This window comes from Salminus brasiliensis, chromosome 15, assembly GCF_030463535.1.
Source record: "Salminus brasiliensis chromosome 15, fSalBra1.hap2, whole genome shotgun sequence".
Lineage (NCBI taxonomy): Eukaryota > Metazoa > Chordata > Actinopteri > Characiformes > Bryconidae > Salminus > Salminus brasiliensis.
The window spans coordinates 7,135,638-7,155,068 of NC_132892.1; the positions used below are offsets into that span (position 1 = coordinate 7,135,638).

At 36.9% G+C, this 19,431-nt stretch overlaps 2 protein-coding genes across 3 annotated transcripts in view; both read right to left on the bottom strand.

The window, feature by feature from the left end:
• Positions 1-142: 142 nt before the first annotated feature.
• On the bottom strand, positions 143-7,751 carry cnpy3 (canopy FGF signaling regulator 3). Its single transcript, XM_072657697.1, has 6 exons — positions 7,526-7,751; positions 7,062-7,188; positions 6,840-6,936; positions 5,113-5,235; positions 2,138-2,255; positions 143-1,661 (listed from the first exon to the last, which is right to left on the bottom strand). The coding sequence occupies exons 1-6, from the start codon at positions 7,620-7,622 to the stop codon at positions 1,411-1,413; spliced, it is 813 nt and encodes a 270-aa protein (XP_072513798.1). The 5' UTR covers positions 7,623-7,751; the 3' UTR covers positions 143-1,410.
• A 3,314-nt stretch (positions 7,752-11,065) lies between these two features.
• trpc5a (transient receptor potential cation channel, subfamily C, member 5a) overlaps positions 11,066-19,431 on the bottom strand; it is a 33,464-nt gene continuing 25,098 nt past the window's right edge. For both annotated transcript variants that reach the window (XM_072656690.1, XM_072656689.1), the window contains exons 7-11: positions 17,682-17,877; positions 16,720-16,923; positions 13,476-13,517; positions 13,253-13,342; positions 11,066-12,750 (exon numbers count right to left, since the gene is read on the bottom strand). In XM_072656690.1, coding sequence (XP_072512791.1) covers positions 11,890-12,750; positions 13,253-13,342; positions 13,476-13,517; positions 16,720-16,923; positions 17,682-17,877 — 1,393 coding nt within the window. In that variant the 3' untranslated portion in view covers positions 11,066-11,889. The remainder of the gene's footprint in view (positions 12,751-13,252; positions 13,343-13,475; positions 13,518-16,719; positions 16,924-17,681; positions 17,878-19,431) is intronic.

Genomic DNA, 19,431 nt, shown 5'->3' on the forward strand with positions numbered 1-19,431 from the left:
TTTTTATAAAGGCAAAGGGTGGACATAAATTAAAACATTTGATAATATATTTAGTTGTCAAGGCTTCTATGTACCTTTCTGTAAAATATATGTTTTATGGCAGAAAAATCAATGACTAGACAGTGACTAAACAACAAACAAAGCCCATAACATTGTTTTTTATTATCTAATAAACAGCTACAACTTTAATTGCATATCAAACACACACAATGTCTATAAGGTCTGTGGGGATCACATGGAGCAGAATAACTTGCATAATGTATGCTAAAATAAAATGTTTGCACTTGTACACTAAAAAAGTTAAAACATACACACACACACACACAATCTATAATTAGCCAATTTCTTTGTTTGAAGAGTAGCAGCTGATTTTAGAAAGCACAATAAACAGGCTTATCAATAAAAAAAAAAAAAAACACACACATACCAGACAAACTTCAAAATATTAATGACATGATGATCTGGGCCCAAAAGCATCGTGGAGTCAAGATCATTTTAACCAGAAGAAAGAGTTATTGGAATGATTCTTGCCTGACTGTTCAAAGAATCATCTGAGCTAAGATGCTTTTTAAAAGCAGTCCTGAAATTGTTATCACATTGCTTCATAATTTTCAGTTACTATCATTATTCGTCCACAGTACGAGAGCAGATCCTTATAAATACTGACTAAAATAATCCATTGATCTAAACTAAATTCAAATCAAGATCCACTTTCGCAAGAAGCTTAAAAGACTTGTAACAAAATGTAACAAAACATTCACAACAAATAAAACATACATAAACTTCATTATTTCATTCAAATTTAATTATTTAAATAAATTTCATTAACTGACAATTTAGCCATAAGTAAGAGTTGGGTTTCTTTGTAATACTGTGACTGTGACAATCGAAGTATATTTAGTCAAAACAAAACCAGTTCCCATTTTTCATACAGTGAAATTAAGTTCTCTTTGCTAATTGTGAAGAAAACAATACTTGCAGAATGTAAAATGTCATAGCTACGATCCCTCCAGTCTGAGGCACTGGAGAGAGATAGCAGTTTTTCTGTTCATTTGCGGTTGCATTCAAGTTTTACTCAATTTGTACTTTACAGCTTTACTCAGATCAACTGTGAACATTATACATTATAGAATCTGAATATGTTGTACTCACAATGTACTTCTTTAATAGTTATTTATGGAATTTTAAAGGGCCAAGAGGATTTTTTGGTATGATGCCGTAAAGAACCATTCAAACTCAATTGGACAAAAATATGAAACAAGATTTTGTTTAGGAAACCCAAAATGATTCTTCTATGGCATCTCCCAACTAAACCCTTTTGGTACCTTTATTTTTAAGAATGTACTATTGGGTGTTCAGAAGGGGTAAGGAGGTAGGACCAAAAGTACACTAAAATGTTCAGATGTTTTGTCAGAGCTCAGTTTTCTGCAGTGGAACATTGTTTTGAATGTCCTTGTCTGATGCATGCCCCTCCTGCTTTTTCAGCTTGCCACCATCATCCTCAGACAGCTTACTCTTTTTCTTTTTCTTCTTCCCTTTCTTCTCTTTCTTCTGGCCATCTTCAGCATCTCTAACCTTCTTTTTGTTTTTCTTTTTCTTTTTGTCTTCTGCAATAGCTGCAGTGTCTCCTTTTTTACCAACCCACTCTTCTTTTAGGCAATCTACATGTGAGGACAAAAATGCATAAAATATGTGTAAATTAAGGGGTTTTTTTATACATACAATATACAAAATATACTCTTGCAACTTCACAACAAACGTATTAGACAGCAACCCAATAGTCAGTACTTATAATTAACATGTTGGATGCAGGAAAAAAGGCAGTCATGAAGACCGGAGTGATTATACCAAGAGCAGAATGTGGGAAGAAAACAAGCTGGTGGACAGAGTGTGATTCTCTCGCCAACGTTCAGTTGGGAAACTCTGTACATTACTGCAGATGTGAATCTGACAGGTGTCACTTACCTAAACATCTCAGGATAAATTTTAAGGGTAAACATTCTGATAACTGACAACACACACTTGAATATTTGGCACTGCTGCTTAAAACTAAGAAAAATTCCAGTCTGTTTGACATTTCACATTCGAAAATCATTACATATATGAATAAAAAAATTACGTATTTGATGCAACATACTTGTGTCTTGTCCTTTCAGGACATGTTTTTCACATAGGTATGTTGTAAGGTCTTCCTCCTGGTTGCCTTTATACCAGTCTTCAATAACCTCCTCATACTGCTCAATCAGCACATCACACTGGGGAAGAAAACAAGATGTAAAAAGACAGAGAGCCAGAAATACCATCTCACTTTGCATGTCTTATAAAAAATCTTCTCAGAGTGGTCAGATGGAAAATTCTAGAAAAACCTACAGAATTGTTAACAGCAGTGGTGACAGTAACTGGATGTCAAAAGTTTTGACAGAGTTTAATGCTTCTAAAAGCTGATTTGCAAAGTGCGGACCACGCTTGACTGAGGCAAGGAAGAGAACTTGAGAAATTTGGGCTGGAATTCTGGGGGGGCTTTGAGCTGATGGGACCCGAAGCCAGATTCCCCTTGCCAGGCAGATGATGGATAAAATTAGACCATCAAGAGGAGCTGGGGTGTTAGAAAGGTTTCGTCACAAGAAGATGAGGGGAGAGGAGCAGCTATATAGTGCATAGTAATGAAAAAGATGAGTTGGGGCGTGGTCCTTCTCCCAAACTTTAAGTTATTACATAACTCCATGTTGAGCCTACTGGGTCATTTTGTTTAGATCTACAGTTTTATTTATTATGTACACTTGGTACATGTAACTCAAATGTAATTGTTTTACACAACAGTAGCCAGCTGTTGATCACATAAATTGACCGAACTCGGGTTACTTTAACACAGATATTATTTAAATATATACAGTGCCCTCCATAATTATTGGCACCCCTGGTTAAGATGTGTTCTTTAGCTTTTTTTTCTAAATAATATAGGACCACGATGGAAAAAAAAAGAGTAAAATCCAACCTTTAACTCAAGTGAATGGGGAGAAAAAAATCCCTGACTAAGAAATAATTATTCTTTATAAAATCACCTGTTCCACAATTATTGGCACCCCTAACATTTCTTAGGAAATAAATGTAATTAAAGTATTTCTGTCAATTCTACAGTAGTTTACGAAGTTGATCAGAGTATGTAGGAACATTTCATTAGTAATTCACAACTTATTGTTTCCCTGGGGTATAAATATGACGTAACACAGAGGCCATTTCTCTTCAACATGGGAAAGACAAAGGAACATACCATTCAAGTAAGGCAGATGTGTGTTGACCTCCACAAGTCAGGCAATGGCTACAAGAAAATAGCCACTCACCTACACCTGTCCATATCTACTGTCAGAGGAATTATTAAGAAGTTTAAAACAACTGGAACAGTGGTAAACAAGCCTGGACGAGGACGCAAGTTTATTTTGCCACCACGCACAGTGAGGAGAATGATAAGAGAAATAAAAAGGTCTCCAAAGCTCACTGTTACAGAATTGCAACAAATGGTAGCTTCTTGGGGTCACAAAGTCTCTAAAACAACCATCAGGCGCTATCTGCATGCCAACAAGCTGTTTGGGAGGCATGCACGGAAAAAACCTTTTCTCACTCACAATCATAAACGCAAATGTTTGGAGTTTGCTAAGCAGTACTGGAACTTCAATTGGGACCGTGTGCTTTTGTCAGATGAAACTAAGATAGAGCTTTTTGGCAACAAATGCTCTAAGTGGGTCTGGTGTAACACAAGAGCTGAGTATGCAGAAAAGCACCTCATGCCCACTGTGAAATATAGGGGAGGATCAGTGATGCTGTGGGCCTGTTTCTCTTCTAAAGGCCCTGGGAGCCTTGTTAGGGTGCATGGCATCATGAATGCTTTGAAATACCAGGACATTTAAAAAAGAAATCTGGTGGCTTCTGCCCAAAAGCTGAAGATGGGTCATCACTGGGTCTTTCAGCAAGATAATGACCCAAAACATACGGCCAAATCTACATTTACATTTTACATTTACATTTATGGCATTTAGCTGACGCCCTTATCCAGAGCGACTTACAAGGTGACTCGTATTACAGAGGTGGGCCAATGTAATGTTAGAAAACATGCCCAAGGACTCTTATTGGTGTAGCACAGCATAGTCACCCAGACCGGGAATCGAACCCCAGTCACCCACATGGTGTGGTAGCTCCGTGGCAGGTAGTGGTGTTATCTGTTGCGCCACACCAACCACCAAATCTACACAGAAATGGTTCACCACACACAGAATCAAGCTCATCCCATGGCCATCTCAGTCCCCAGACCTCAACCCCATTGAAAACCTGTGGGGTGAGCTGAAGAGGAGAGTGCAGAGGAGAGGACCCAGGTCGCTGGATGATTTAGAGAGATTGTGCAAAGAGGAATGGTCAAAGATCCCTCTATCTGTATTCTCCCATCTTGTGAAACATGAAACAAGAGAAGATTAGGTGCTGTTTTGTTGGCAAAAGGGGGTTGTACAAAGTATTAACATCAAGGGTGCCAATAATTGTGGCACACATGATTTGATGTTAAACAATTATTTCTTAATGTGGGATTTTTTTTTCTACTGAATAAATTCACTTGAGTTAAAGGTTGGATTTTACTCTTTTTTCCATCGTGGTCCTATATTATTCAGAAAAAAAACTCAATTTATTAGAAGCTAAAGAACACATCTTAACCAGGGGTGCCAATAATTATGGAGGGCACTGTAAATACATGCATGACACTTATTTTTACAATAGTTTTGAAATATAGTCTAAACCATAAAGGTACAGGGTGTTGCAAGGCAAAACAGTCCCTACAAAAATGTTTGTTTAAACTACTTGATCTTCATCAACAAATAAAAAGTGCTGGATTGGGATAGCAAATCAAATGGTTATAGTCATGTTGCAGGCACGTCATTACGCCATTGGTTCCTATTACCATATATGATGGCATCCTATTACATGATATTGTTAAGTTTCTCTACAAAACACCCTTTTTCCTGTCTAAAATCTGAAATCAAATTATTTGTTTCCATCAAAGTTACATATATATGCATTACCTAACAGAGGCATTACATTCACTCAAAAGCATATTTGCTTCATTTATACCTGTTTCTTGAGATCAGCCACCTCTGCACTGGTCTCATTCCACAGCTCATAAGGTATGTCCATGACAACCTTTACTCCTTTATGGACCAGGTTATGCAAGGTGGAAAACGTCTCAGACATACCCTGTGCATAAGGAAAGAGGAGTTAAAACTAAAAAGATAGGCCTATACATTTGACAAGTTACATATTTTTGTTGGTTAAATATATGAACTAAGGCTGGTGTTCTCTGCTTTTTCCTAAATATGTATACTTCATTTTCATTGTGGCAAAATGACAAACAAACAGGTTTTCTAGCTGGTAAAAGTTAACTGTGTGTTGGCATGACATTGACACTAACAGGACGGAGATAAACTGTATATTGAGATTATTAACTGGCTATTGAGATTATTAACATGTAAGTACAACCAACAATGACTCAGAAAGTTTACAGCAAATGTACAACGTCTTACATGTTACATGTACATACAGTAAATATGAATCAGAAACACAAACAGCATGGGTGCAGGGACTATTAGGAATAACTAAATATTATGTGCAAGTTGCACTGCACGCTATACCTACCTTGACATGTCTATGACAAATCTGCACAACTGTACACCACCCTGTCACCTCCTTTCTAACCATCTAGTCTAGTCATCTATCATTACTTGCTCCAAGTTGTTATCTCTGTAATCATCATCAGCCGAAGGCGTGGTCTGAATTAGCAAATTAATGATTGGCTGTTATGAATGCATCATTCTCATCCACAAAATTTGATGAAATTATTTATGCAATGCTCTGTTATAATTTTGATTGATTCAAGTGTGAAACTTCAGCATTGTTTAATTACTTGTTTTTAGTAATAACTGTAATTGTCTCTTACTGTTTGTTTTACATGGCCCCATTGTAAATGAGACCTTGGTCTAAGTATGTTAACCCCCCTCCATTGAATGAAAGAAGTAATGATTTTTCTCTCTCCACTGGTGCATATTGATAAAAAAAAATCAGAACACATTCAAGGTGGATTTTAAAAGTAGATCTGATGTCTTTGATTACTTTCTCAGGACATCAGACATACCAGTTATTTACATGCACTTTGAAAAACCAAGGAGGAAGGAGACTGTTAAAGCAAGGGCAAATGAATCCTATGCAGAAGACATTTTGCATCTTATTGGATGATTATACAAATGGGAGGGTGATGTGCAAGGATGATGGAAGTTAATTAATAATTTATGTAGCTGAATTTCAATAAAGTGTGCTCATTCAAAAAAAATAATTAGAAGATAGCAGAATGTACAGCAGGTATTTATTATCAGCAGATCCATTAAGCTTTGTAACAGGTTGATGAAGGTGACAATTGAATGACAAACATCTTGATTTGCTAAGATGCCTAGCATTGGTTTCTCCACCCTTGCATGTTATCCTTATATCTATTCCTTGCATCCTCAGAGAGTGGAGCCAAGATGTGAGAACAAAATACAAGTAAATGAAAAAGGATAAATAATTACAACTATGAGATCCGGCTTATCCGGCTTAACAAATAAAAGAATATAATAATAAATATAATTTTAGATACCCACTAGATCTACTTTATGTTTCTGGCAGTCATCCATTGTGATATGTGGGCTATACTATATGTAAATGCCAGATGTGACCATGGCTTTGACAGATTTGATGGAAGACTAAGGGGGAGAAAAACAAGAATAGTGTATTTTAAATGATAGGTTGAATCAGGCTTTAGGTCTCACCTTTGCAAAGCGGTTGCTGCCATCTCTCTCCTTGTGTAGATTGTACTTCAGGATCCTTGAACATACACTCTCCATCACTTCGATAAAACGAATGTCACTAGAAACACACACGCACGTAATACATTGTTTCAAATGCCTTTATTTATCCACATAATGTAATGGTCATATAATGGCAGTGGTACTACAATGAGCAGAGCCACATGAGGAAAATCTCACACTTACGATTTTACATATTTAATTGGAGGTGCTCCTTTATCATCCAAGAAACGGTAATTGGTCTCAATGACTTCCTTCGTCTTGCCAGTTTCTTCCAGTGCAGATTTCATTTCAATGCTCACAAACTTGCACACTAGTGACAAAACAATTTAAACAGGGAACATTAATGGCGACTGATATAAATAACTCGCAATTTCCGTTACGGCAGGAAACCCCCCCAGCCTTGATAAGTCCAGTTGTGGTCCCACTTCTGCTTCTAAATAACACTCCTGTCAATCACTGTATCTGTTCTCCCTAACACACAAGCTAACGTAGCGCCATTCATTCTGTGACGATAATGACGCATCTCTACATTTTAGGAATAACAACCAGAGCTGAGTTAATGTTAAAAGCATGTAGTAGATTAGCAAATTAATTCATGATGATTACGTGACTAAATGAAAGAGAAGCACTGAACTGAAGAAACCTACCTTCACATTTGTTTGGTAAATGCACCCACTCATCGTCCTCTGCTTTATGAGCTCGAGTACTTACAAAGACGAATGCCATAAGCAATAACACTTTCATTTTACAGAGTGGCTTCGATTTAATTATAAAAAAAGAAGAAGAAACACGCTTGAAATAAAAACACGATAAAGAAGAAAGCTGCAGCTAGCTTTCAACAGCCTCTGTTTCTGAATGTTTCACTTCCGCAGAAGCCCTCACAAACGCAGACCGCCCACAAGTCTGACCAATCAGAGACGACGAAGTGGCAGGGGAGAGCCAATGGGAAAATAGGGGAGGAGCTCGGAGCGGCGCGTGAATATGTCAAAAAGCTCTGCATCTCATTAAATTTAAAGGGGATTTCCACTTAGCTACAGGCATCTGGAAACTGTATATGCACCTGTCAAGAAGGATTTAATATCCTTCTCATCTGTAATATCAACCATAATTTTGTGGATTTGTTTTTCATTTCAGGACTGCCTCCACTAAATGCGCCAGTAGGTGGGACTTTTGAAGAAATTAACCTATAGTATGTATTAGAAATGCTATTCCATGTGGATCTACATTTAATACACGTTTATGTATAGGTATCCTTATTGGCACTGGCACACCCAAAAAAATAGATCCAAAATTCCCACATCTGTACACACTTAATCTGTATGATACTGAAGTAGCAGTACCCAGAAAAAAAAAAAAAAATGACATGGACACAACCACAGGCAGCCCTTACCTACAAGGGCTTACCAGGGAATTCCATCATTGTATCAGAATGTCTGCGTCATTACATGGTTACAATGTTAATAAAGTCTTTTAAAGTGATTTGGTACTCCATTCTAGAAAAGCCTACTGTGTTGGAATTGTTCACAGTGGTGTTGAGAGAAGTACTAAAAGCTTAATGTCTATAAAAGCTCCTTTACTGAAATTTATTACATACTTTTTTTCTAAATATGCTGCTTCTGCCTGAGAGACTAGGACAAAGAGGTGCATGTACATTGCTTGTAAAAAAAAATCACCCTGCATGTTTTCCCCTTTTATTGCTTTTATTATTGGAACATAACTTGGAATAAATGGAATATAACTTTTTTTTTTTTTACAAGAATTTACAAAAACAAACATTGACTGCCAAGATGAAAACAGATCATGTCAATTAACTAAAAATTGAACAAAGCAATGTCAATTAAATAAAAATATGTATAAAGTGATTGTGACTAGTATATTCACAGTGAAATGGAGATCACCCAAGTGCAATTAATGTGTCTCGAGTCATTTTAGTATCCACCTGTCTAGAAGGTCCAGTCACTGGTTAATCAGTATTCCTGGCTACAAATACACCATACAAACTAAAAACACTCCAGTCAACTTCAAGAAAAGGTTATGCTAGAAGAATAACCTGTGAGGGAGGCCAACCAAAACACATATTACTCTGTTAAAAGCACTCTGTTAAAAGCATCAGCAGCTGAGATGGGTTTTTCAAGATTTTATTGGAGAGTGGCAGAATTAAAACTATAATTCTCCTGAAGGCATGTGGAAGACTCCAAGGTTAACTGGACTTTGGTCTGCTGTGACCAAAATGGAGCCTTTTGTCTATCAGACTAGACGCTATGTTTGACGGACACCAACCACTGTGCATCATCACAAACCCTCCATCCCTACTATGCAACAGGCCCAGGAAGGTGAATTTGTGGTTGGACTTGAAAATGGCTGTTCATGCTCAACCCCCTTGCAAAACCTTGAGTAGTTTTGCAAAAAGGAATGAAGTAAAATTTGTCAAGATGTACAAGCCTGTGCTGCAGGTAACTGTTCACATTTTCCTTTTCTCTTTCTTTAGGCTGATTGGAACACTCTCAGTCCGTTTGTACAGAGGTCTGTTACTCACTGCTTGCAGTAAAGTGGGTGGTGGGAATCAAACAGCAAATTCAGATTGGTGTGAGTGAGTTTCCAGCAGCTTTTAATATTCAAGGCCCAGCCACCTTTTATAAATGCTGCACTGTCTAAAAGGCCAGAAGGCTGTCTTGTATAGCCTGTGAAGCTGATGTAGTTGCCTGCTGAGCTATAGCCAGTGAAGGGTTCTAATTCCTGGACTTAATCTAGGTTGTTCCATGAAAGATATTCTGGGCTCTTCTTTTCATTTCAATCAGGTATATGTTGTCCACAATGGATGACAAAAGTGAAACCCATGATACATAGTTTCTGTTGATTCTGTCAAAAATAGCTGAAGAAGAACCATTAGTATTGATAATATTAGGAATTGAGTAATCATTTTAATGTTTTGACAAGTAATTGACAACTAGTGTTTGGGTTTAAGTACCTTCCTCAAGGGTACTTCAGTCATGTCCTGCCAGTTCAAGGGATCCAACGAGCGACATTCTGGCCACAAGGCCCCTAACCTTTGGTCTAACCATCTTCATCTGTTTATGCCAACACGACTACACAGTAAACATGGATTAATCCTAAAGCTGATTTGTGACATTTGTATTTGTAAGAATCATTACATAAATACATTTGAACTAAACAAAATAAGTTGAAAATCAACTGGTCATCCAGTTTCTATTATATTGATATATCAGGAAATATGAGATGAAAAAGATGACAGAATTTATTTGTAATAGTAAAACAAAATAATTTAATAAATAGTATTTTAATAAATAGTTTTGAGAACTATAGTTCCAAATAGAAGCGTTCTAAAATGTTTTGAACCTTTTGTAATTACCTAAAGTTTGTATGTATGTGTTGGCTGAAAATGAGAATCTGTTTAAGAAAAGTACACTTGAAAGCATTTCAATGCAAAATAAAGTGGAAAGTGTGGTGTATGGACACATTTCTGTATGTGTTTGAAATTTACAAATGCAACTGACAAAGGATCAAAGTACTAGTACTAGTACTAGTACTAATTATGTAAAGCTGCTTTGTGACGACAACAGTTGTAAAAAGCGCTATACAAATAAATTTGACTTGACTTGACTTGACAACTGACACATTTGTCCAGCAGGGGCCAGTCACTGACAGACACTGTGGCTCACAATTTGTTGTTTGGTACTAGTTATACTGATTCTCACTAATATTTTTACATTTGGATATTCATAACCAGTACAATAAAGAGATTATTATGTCATTAAGGCACGTTAGTCATCTGGGAAATGTCTATATTTATGCAGGTATGATAGCAAAGTTAGCAAAGTTACTGCCAGACTCTGCAACATTTCTTTCCCCAGGCCACAAAGACTAAACTGAATGCCTCCATCTCTGATACCCAACCTTTCTTGCAATACTATAGAATTCCAAGACACACCTTTATGCAACTTTCAGATCATATAGAGATATGTTTTTGGTGCCCATGGTACATCAAAGCTGGCAAACTATGTGTTTATTTAATAAGTGAAAATAAGTTCAGGTCCTCTAACTCATAATTGTTGTTTTTGTTTTTGCTTAGTTTAATATTTCAGCAATGGCAAAATTCATACATTATATAACATTTTTCAAATTGTTAAATCAGACAATAAATACCCAAGAAGACAGATGGATAGATATTTTCATCATATTAACAATATTTCTTTATTTATTAAACATGATTAAGCAATTACCATGGAATCCAGAATGTACTAATTTAAATACTATAAATTTTAATTATATTATATCACTGGTCATGTTAAAGCATAAACAGCTTTTAGGTGGCATACAAAAGGATGGCACTAGTGGTAACAACCACATTTTGTCTACTGGTTTGTCTATTAAATTAGAACTGCAGGATGGCTTAGAAAAAGAACGGTGAAATAAAAGAATAGCCAGAACAAAATGGGATTTAAATGTTTCACAAATCTTGTTACTTTTTTAGCTGTGACTGTTGATTTTTGTAATGAAAGTTAAGAAGACATGCAGTACATATGTTTACGTATGAGTGTTTGTGTGTGTGTTACAATGTGAGTGAAAGAATTTAAACAATTAAAAAAGTAACATTCAGTGCTTTATTACTTGCAAGAAGTGCTTGTAATACGACAGGGTTGTTCACACAGTTATTGTTAACAGTTTAAAGTCTTCTGGCTGTAACATTCTTTGTCCCCCCCAATTATCTTAAACTGTCTGTAATCTTTGAATATTCAAGCTGTTCTTATTTGATAGAAGAATAATGCAGTTTACTAAAAATGTATTCACTTTTTCACAAGCCACGCATATATATTTTCAAAATGTCTTTAGATATAACCTGCATTTACTTTGAATCTGACTGAAAATGAAAAATAAAATATTTCCAGCAGATCAAATAAAAAAGATTCTTTTGTTAATAGAAAGGTTATTGTTATCATCAAATATTATTGTAGTAATTAAAGTGCAGATACCACAGTGCATGCTTGCAATACTATAGCTGTGTGGTCACGGAGTCGTCATGCTCTGCCTCCAAGTTTGAGGCTTCTGGTGTGTGTCCATCATAAGGTCCAACTAATCCCTGAAATACGTCCTCATTTGAGTCCAGGAGACGAGAACTGGAGGCAGATAAACTGGAAGCACAGTGCAGGGAAGGCGGTGGGCCCAGGGGCCCTAAAGTCAAAAGAATGTCCCTCCCATTGGTTCTCTGTCTGTCTGTTGTTGTGGGAACACTGCTGCAGTCAGCGGTGGGGGGTGCATCTGCATGATTGAGGCTAGTCTCGCTGCGTGTCACCGGACCATCACTATGGGAGATGCCCAGGTCTCGCCAGGCTCCTGGAGGCTGGAGCAGTCCATCTGAGATTGTGTAGGTAGCAGAAGTAACACCAGCAGGCTGAGGAAGGTGACTGCCCATACGGGAGAACAGCAGCCCCAGTCGTCTGAAGGAGTTCTTCTTAGAACCAGAGAAGCGTGTGAACCTGCTCCACGTTCTAGAGAGTGCAGGCCCGGCCGCAGTCGCTGAGGAAGTGGAAGAGCAGGGTGAGGGGTTTTTCCTCAGCCCGTTGATCTTTGGTCTGTCCTCTCTGTTTAATGTACTTATTGCTGTTGTCGATGTGGGGAACTCCATTCCAGAGAGGGAGTGAAAGAGAGCTGAAACTCCATATGAGGAACCTGCAGATGGAGCTGTTTTTAAAACCTTGGCTTTGTTACCATCACTGTCACCATGGCCATCATCGCTAGCCTCATCACGAAGCGTAGCCTCACTACTTGAAGAGTAAGTACGTCGTGGTGGTTTTCGGTTCCCAAGAAGGTCCATAACTTCATAACGAAAACTAGAAATGTCCTGCTTCAGCTCCTAAATCCAATCACAATTTTTATTCAGCTTTTCACACACAGTTCAATAAATACACTATCAGTTTTCAAATAAAAGACTTAAATAAACAAACAGTTGTCAGTTATTTTGATACCTCTATCAAACTTGTGCATTTTGTTGCTTATAGTTATTGACTGTAGCCCATCTGTTTCTGAACAATTCGCCCCTAGTTCATCAATTAAAATGGACCAAGACTAACACAACACTACTGCTGACCTGATATTATTTGGGTGGTGAACCAAACATTTTATTTAATTAATTTTATGTTTTGTCTCACTTTGGATAGAACACTATAGATTACCTACAGTTATTCAAACAATCTACCTACTGATTCTCAACAGTCCTAGGGTTAGGGGAAGGACCAGGCTTGTGTTTATGATCACGGTAAGGCTTAGGTTTAGGTTTTGACACTTGAGGTAACTTACTAAGTATGGCCTTGAATAAAAAAAGTAATTGGACACTTGTGCATGAGAATTAAGTTTACCTTAAAGTTCTCCTCCGTCAATCCTTCGTTTGTCTTTGCGCTGCGGATCATAGCTGCTACATACCTCTTCACTAGATTACGAATCACCTCCTGTGAAAGAAAAGAGAGATGATGGCAGGAGGGGATTCATCTGGAAATGGGCTGGACCCTTAAATGTTAAATCAAGGATTTGTCTCTCAATATATATGTTGTTTACCCACTTTTTAACTCTCTTCCTACATACCTGATAGTGCTTATTCTGAATAATTCTGTCAGCATGCTTTTCCTAAAAAAGAAAAGAAGATGATTCAATTTGCTCAAAGAACAGCAATTTGCTCCATTTTAATAAAACAATTAAAAGACAATCCAGGTCACTTTTACATGTTGAATTCTAGAGGATTACCTACCTATCCTACTTTGTTTTAATAAATACTTCACCTTTTAAGTATACGACATACTTACAAGGGGAGGGTGCATAAAGATGTATTATGATGGTGAATCATGCCTTTTCCTCTCTCCTATTTTGTCAAATTATCCCCTTTTCCTTTGGTTCTGGTCCAATTAACCCACCAGCTCTGCCACATCAGCTACCAGATGCGTGTTCTGGCCAAGGTCGCCTTTAAGAGTAATAAGTGGTGCATAGAAAAATGCCAAAAGAAAACCCTGCTCTGAAGAGTGCTGAGGATATTTCTGTTGTTAATCTTGTACCAATAAGCCATATAGATGTGCTTGGATAAGCAGAACTTCACTGGAGAAGAAACTGAGGAGTCGCAACAGACACAACAGACACATTCTTAAAAATAACGGTTGCTAAATTGTTCTTGCTTTTCAACATACAGTTCTAAGTAAAGACATTAGACATAAAGGCATATCTTCAAATGCAAAGCATATTTTTTCCCCTCTTACTCAAAATCCTAACAAAGTAGCAAGGCTGCATAAACACACTTTATATTGTGCACTACTTCATTACAGCAATTCAAGATCTCAGGTTCATATTTCTTTGTTTTTCTTTTTTTACTTCTGGGATTTATCATTTTTATTTATTATTTCAGCAGCATGCCCCGAACAAAAAATAAAGCATATTCCAATAAGCGTATGCGTTTTTCCTGATATATATCACAGGTGTTAGTTTGCCAGATTATTATAAGTCTGCTGAGCTTAATAAAAATGTTTTAGATAGTGTTTGTATAGTTTAAAGCTTTTTTACCTGTAAGATGAGTTCATATATCTGTATATGAGATAATTAAGATCATTTAATCAAGCATATGCTTTGTGTTAGTAATCTGCTTGGATATATACAGAACAATGTGAATTAGCATGATGTCCCTGCACCACATTTGTAAAGAAACTAACAATTTAATGAAGGGGCTGTCAATCAAAAAATGGTAATGAATATGCAATCTGCTTGTGTTCACACTTACAGTGAAGAGAGAAAAGGAGAATATATTAAATAAAATAAAAAAAATGTCTACTTTTTAGGGAAAAAGAATTGAACCTTCTGGACACCTCCGATACATGCAAAGCCAATCCAGCTAACAGATTTCTCTGCCATCCAACATTGTATTTGTATATACATTGCCATCCAACATGTGTATTTGTCCATTTGTATTTGTAGATGGCGCTCTCTCCCCTCATTACTTTTGAAAGCAAAAGTAATGAGGGGAGAGAGCGCCATCTACCCACCAGAGGAGAGCACAACCAATTGTGCTTTTTTTGTATTCTGCCATCCGCTGATGGCAAGGCGATTCACGATTCGAACTCCCGACCCCTGGGTCACAGCGGTAGCGCATTAGACTGCTGGGTCAGTTGGAGCCCATGGGGTCTTTAAAGAGTTATCCATTAAAGGTGCTTTAGGGGACCAAAAGTGTTTTTTATAGATTTTCTCCAAAGAACCCTTCTGGGCACTTTATTTGTATGTGTGTACCATAAGTCAAAGAATAATATTTGAATGTCATTTGTTTACAAATCTTAAGACACAATCATTCAGTTATCACAAATATCTGGGAACCATTGCCTTAAAAACTTCCCATACAGAACTGATAACTTGATAATATGATAGCTTGCCAGAGATCTCCTCAAGCCTCGTAAAATCTACAGTTTCACCCATCTGAGAAGAGGTGAACCACCAGGCCCTTGTATGGCTTTACTGAAGACTCATAATAAAAAATGTGAATATGAAGTGTGATTCTATTATCATTGTATCACATTGCAGTCCAGAACATTTTTTCTCTCATCCAAACTGCCCCCACCCCTCACTCTCACACATACGCACACCCACACACATGCAGGCAGCACAATGCTGAGATCAAATCTCTAGAGTTATATAAAACTGCCTACATGTAAACCTAAAAGCAGGAACAGCAATCTAACAATCTCAGGCAGCATCTGATGAAATTAGTAAGAAAACAGAGAGTTATGTTTGAATTGTACAGTCCTTCAATTCTGAATTTTTTTTAGGTTCAACAGTGATATCACACTGGCATGTACACTATCCATACAGGATACATGAGGATTTAATGTAATAATAAAATGAAACCACAAACAAATTTAATATAAGCTAAACTATAGGCCTACAAGTAGAAACATGTGCACTGTTAGAGCCTGTTACCACATATTTTGAAGCATTTAGAGCATCCTAATATGAGCAATAATTGTTCAACTTGGCTTCACAATGTAGTTGTTAGGAATGTTAAGCATGGCCCACAACATAACAATAATGGCAAACTATAAAGATGAAAATCTGACAAACTGAACAAAACCATGTTTGAACATGTTTTAGTACCCCTGGTCAAAATTTCTGTTACTGTGAAAGAGGCATACAGTTCTCAGAAAATTTTAATAACTTCCCACAAAACAGAAAAAGGCTATAAAGAGCAGGTAGGTAGCAGGTAGCCATTTTCTGAGTTTCTGATGTAATTAAGAAATAGCAGTGGAAGACCAAGAGAAAACTGTTTATAGAATTGAAAAAAAGGCTAATCAAAACACCAGTGTGTCTACAAAAGATCTAGAACTCTGGAACTCTGGAACTGTTCTACTGCAACACCTACACGAATACTGACTTTACTGAAGAGTCATCAGAGGTCACACGGCAGCCAAAAGCCAAAGTATCTCACAAATATAAGACTTTTACAAGGATGAATGGATGGAAATCCCCCCAAATAAGAATTGAAAGACTCTACCAGCTACAAAAACTGTTTACAAGCTATTACACTTGCCAGGGAGTGTGTTTCTGACCATGCAGGGTGCCCAAACTTTCACTTTAGGCCCCTGTTGCTTTATTGTTATTCTGAAACGGTAAGAGATGGAAATAAAAGTGGTCTTGTTAACAATTTTGAAGAAATGTGTTATCTAGAACTTTTGCCTTTTAGAAATCTGGTCATCTTTTACTCACAGATAGTTTCACCAGGTGTGCCCAAACATTTTCATTCCACTGTATGTGACTGTATTAAGGCTAATCAATCGTTATTACGTGTACTTTTCTCTCTTACTGTTAAATCCTTGAGGTTTTCATGTTTCTCATTATGTGGAGCGTCGCCTTGCCTGCACAGCCACCTGTGCAGCCAAAAGCAGAGGTACCAGGCTGACTTTGGGCTGGGAACGATGTTGAACGGTGGTGGAAGTGTGCCACCCTCATCAAAATAACTCATCCAGAGTTTGGTCCTGGCAAACTTCCACTCAATGTCTGCATGGTCCTAAAACATCAGTATACACACAATATTTGGTTAATTCTATACAGACCTGGCATCAAATCAGTCATGACAATTATTGCAAACTTTTGCATTATTCATGAAAATATTTTCCATAATTTAGCAGACACATGTATTAAGCATGGTGTAATTAACAAAATAAAACTAAAGTAAGTCCTGGCTAATATTTTTTTTTGCATTTCTGCAAATCGAGAGGAAGATAATTGCTCACCACTAGTCACTATATATGTTTCAGTAAAACCAGGTGCTAAATGATCAATTGTAATCAGGGTTTGGAAGGTTATTTTAGAAGTGTAATAGTGTATTTAGAAGTGTCTTTAGAAGTATTACTACATTAAAGCCATTTACATGTTAGAATAAATGATTGTACTTTTACTTTTTAAATTCAGAAAAATGTAAAGTTATTACACATTTCAACAAGGTACATTAAGAAAAACAAAACAAAAAAAGTTTTATAAAACAAAATTATATATACACAATTGTTTGCTGAAATCACACCAGACAATATACCGGATATCTTTATTTATGTGTAGCAGACCACAATTACATCTTTTTGCAACTTGATTAACAGTAATTCACAGTAACTTTCAAACCCTGGTTGTAGTAGATGGTCAATCTGGTCAATAATAACAATTACAATTTCACACTTATTTGTGTTGTAAACTCAATAAGCTGTATATACATGTTGTAATAAGTCATGTTGTAAATAAATATTAGTATGAGCCAAGGCCATCAATACTCACAGCAATAAGCTGGTATGAGTTGTTCATCATAGCAATGAGCATGTTCAGGAGCACTACAAGTGAAATGACGTTGTAGGTGCCAAACATGGTGGCTCCAACAAACTCTGTGAACTCATGCCTCGCCTTCACGTTGGTGACATAAAGATTTAGTAGGCCAAAAATGGACCAGAATAGAGACTGAAGGGTCTCAAATAACCTGAAAAAAACATATTGAGAGGGGAAAGGTTAATGTCTGGATGCATGTTGGTATGAGAATGTAGTGTTACTCTTGTAACTCCCAATTACTCTTATTGATGTAGCATGGTGGGTTATATTTTAACTCAGGATTAAACCCCAGTTAACCACCCACAAAGAAGGAAATGTTATTATCGACTATGCTACGCCAACCAATACTTTGGCTATGTTCAGACTGCAGGCATTTCTCAAATCAGATCTGGTGAGATGACTGTACACACTGTTTTTTGCAAGTGATCAGATCAGATTTGTGCATGGTTTGCAATGAGTAACTAATGTGCTGTTTTCATACATAAACAGGAAAGATGGAGGTCGCCTTGGATTTGATGTGGTCATTGTGTGTCATTATATGGTTAAATACTGATACTTAAGATTTTGATCCCTGATTTCCAACTACAGTTACAAACAGAAACAAATGACATATGTTTCATCAAAAAGAACAAGAAATATGATAAGTATCAGATTTGCAGTTACATCCAACACAACATGCTGTAACTTTTTATTGTAGAAATCTTTGGGGTCAAAATTATTTTATGCTAATTTATGGCACAGAGAGTATCACTTCTAAGCTTCCACAGGGCATATATTAACATACTGCTAATAAAAAAAAATGCAATATCCTCCAACAATTCTGGTATAATTTCCATTTTAATGTAAAATCTAATAAACATGTAACATTATAAGATTATATGATGGGGTGTTAAGTCCTGGTAATCTACCACCCTCAAGTTTAGCTCCAACTTTAATCTAATACTGTCATATTGGTTACTACTGACACACGCATGACATCCTGTTCACTTAGTTTTGCGTATCAATTGCTGTATGAAGGTTACTGCCTAGTGCCAGTTCCCTCTCCACCCCTAGCATCCACTAATTCATACAATAACCCAATTATGCCCAGATGAACCATATTTAGGAATACAGTTGCGTGGCAAAATGTAGAATTGCGTGGTTTATCTGAATCATAGTCTGTTTATTCATGAGATGTTTTGATCATATGTAACATACAGTAACAAGCATGTGTGCATGTTAATGTGTCAAAAAACACATAATTAATAGTCCAGAGGTTCTGATTAATGTTCTGATGAATATTCACCAGCACTTATGCGCAAGTTTAGTATAGTCCAAAAGGAGTCTGCAGGGTGTGTGTGTGTGTATGCAAGTCAGAAGAAGGTGATGAAACAGGAATAGTAAAAGAGGAAATAGGAACAGGTCAGAAATGGAAAATTGGCACTTAAATGTCTCACCGTGGCTTGAGCACCTGCTCACTGGCTTCTATTCTAAATGTGTTTCAAGCAAACAGGGAAAAGCATGGAAATAACTGTTCATGGTAATTGACCATGTGACAAAGGTGTGGTAAATAGAAATCAGGCCGAAAAATATCAGGGATGTCCTGATCCAATCCAGTAGGGGAGTGCGGATCTCTGCATATTTTAAAGATAGATCTACTACCTTTTTCCCAATCCATATCCGATCTTTTGTTTTTACTGCTGAGCTGTGTTAGACATGTCATAAA

Excerpts from the sequence above, each read along its gene's own strand:
- cnpy3 (XM_072657697.1), bottom strand. The coding sequence starts at position 7,622 with ATGAAAGTGTTATTGCTTATGGCATTCGTCTTTGTAAGTACTCGAGCT. Across the intron at positions 7,189-7,525 it reads TTTACCAAACAAATGTGAAG|TGTGCAAGTTTGTGAGCATT; the intron begins GTAGGTTTCTTC and ends TTTTGTCACTAG. Across the intron at positions 5,236-6,839 it reads GCAGCAACCGCTTTGCAAAG|GGTATGTCTGAGACGTTTTC; the intron begins GTGAGACCTAAA and ends CCTTATGCACAG.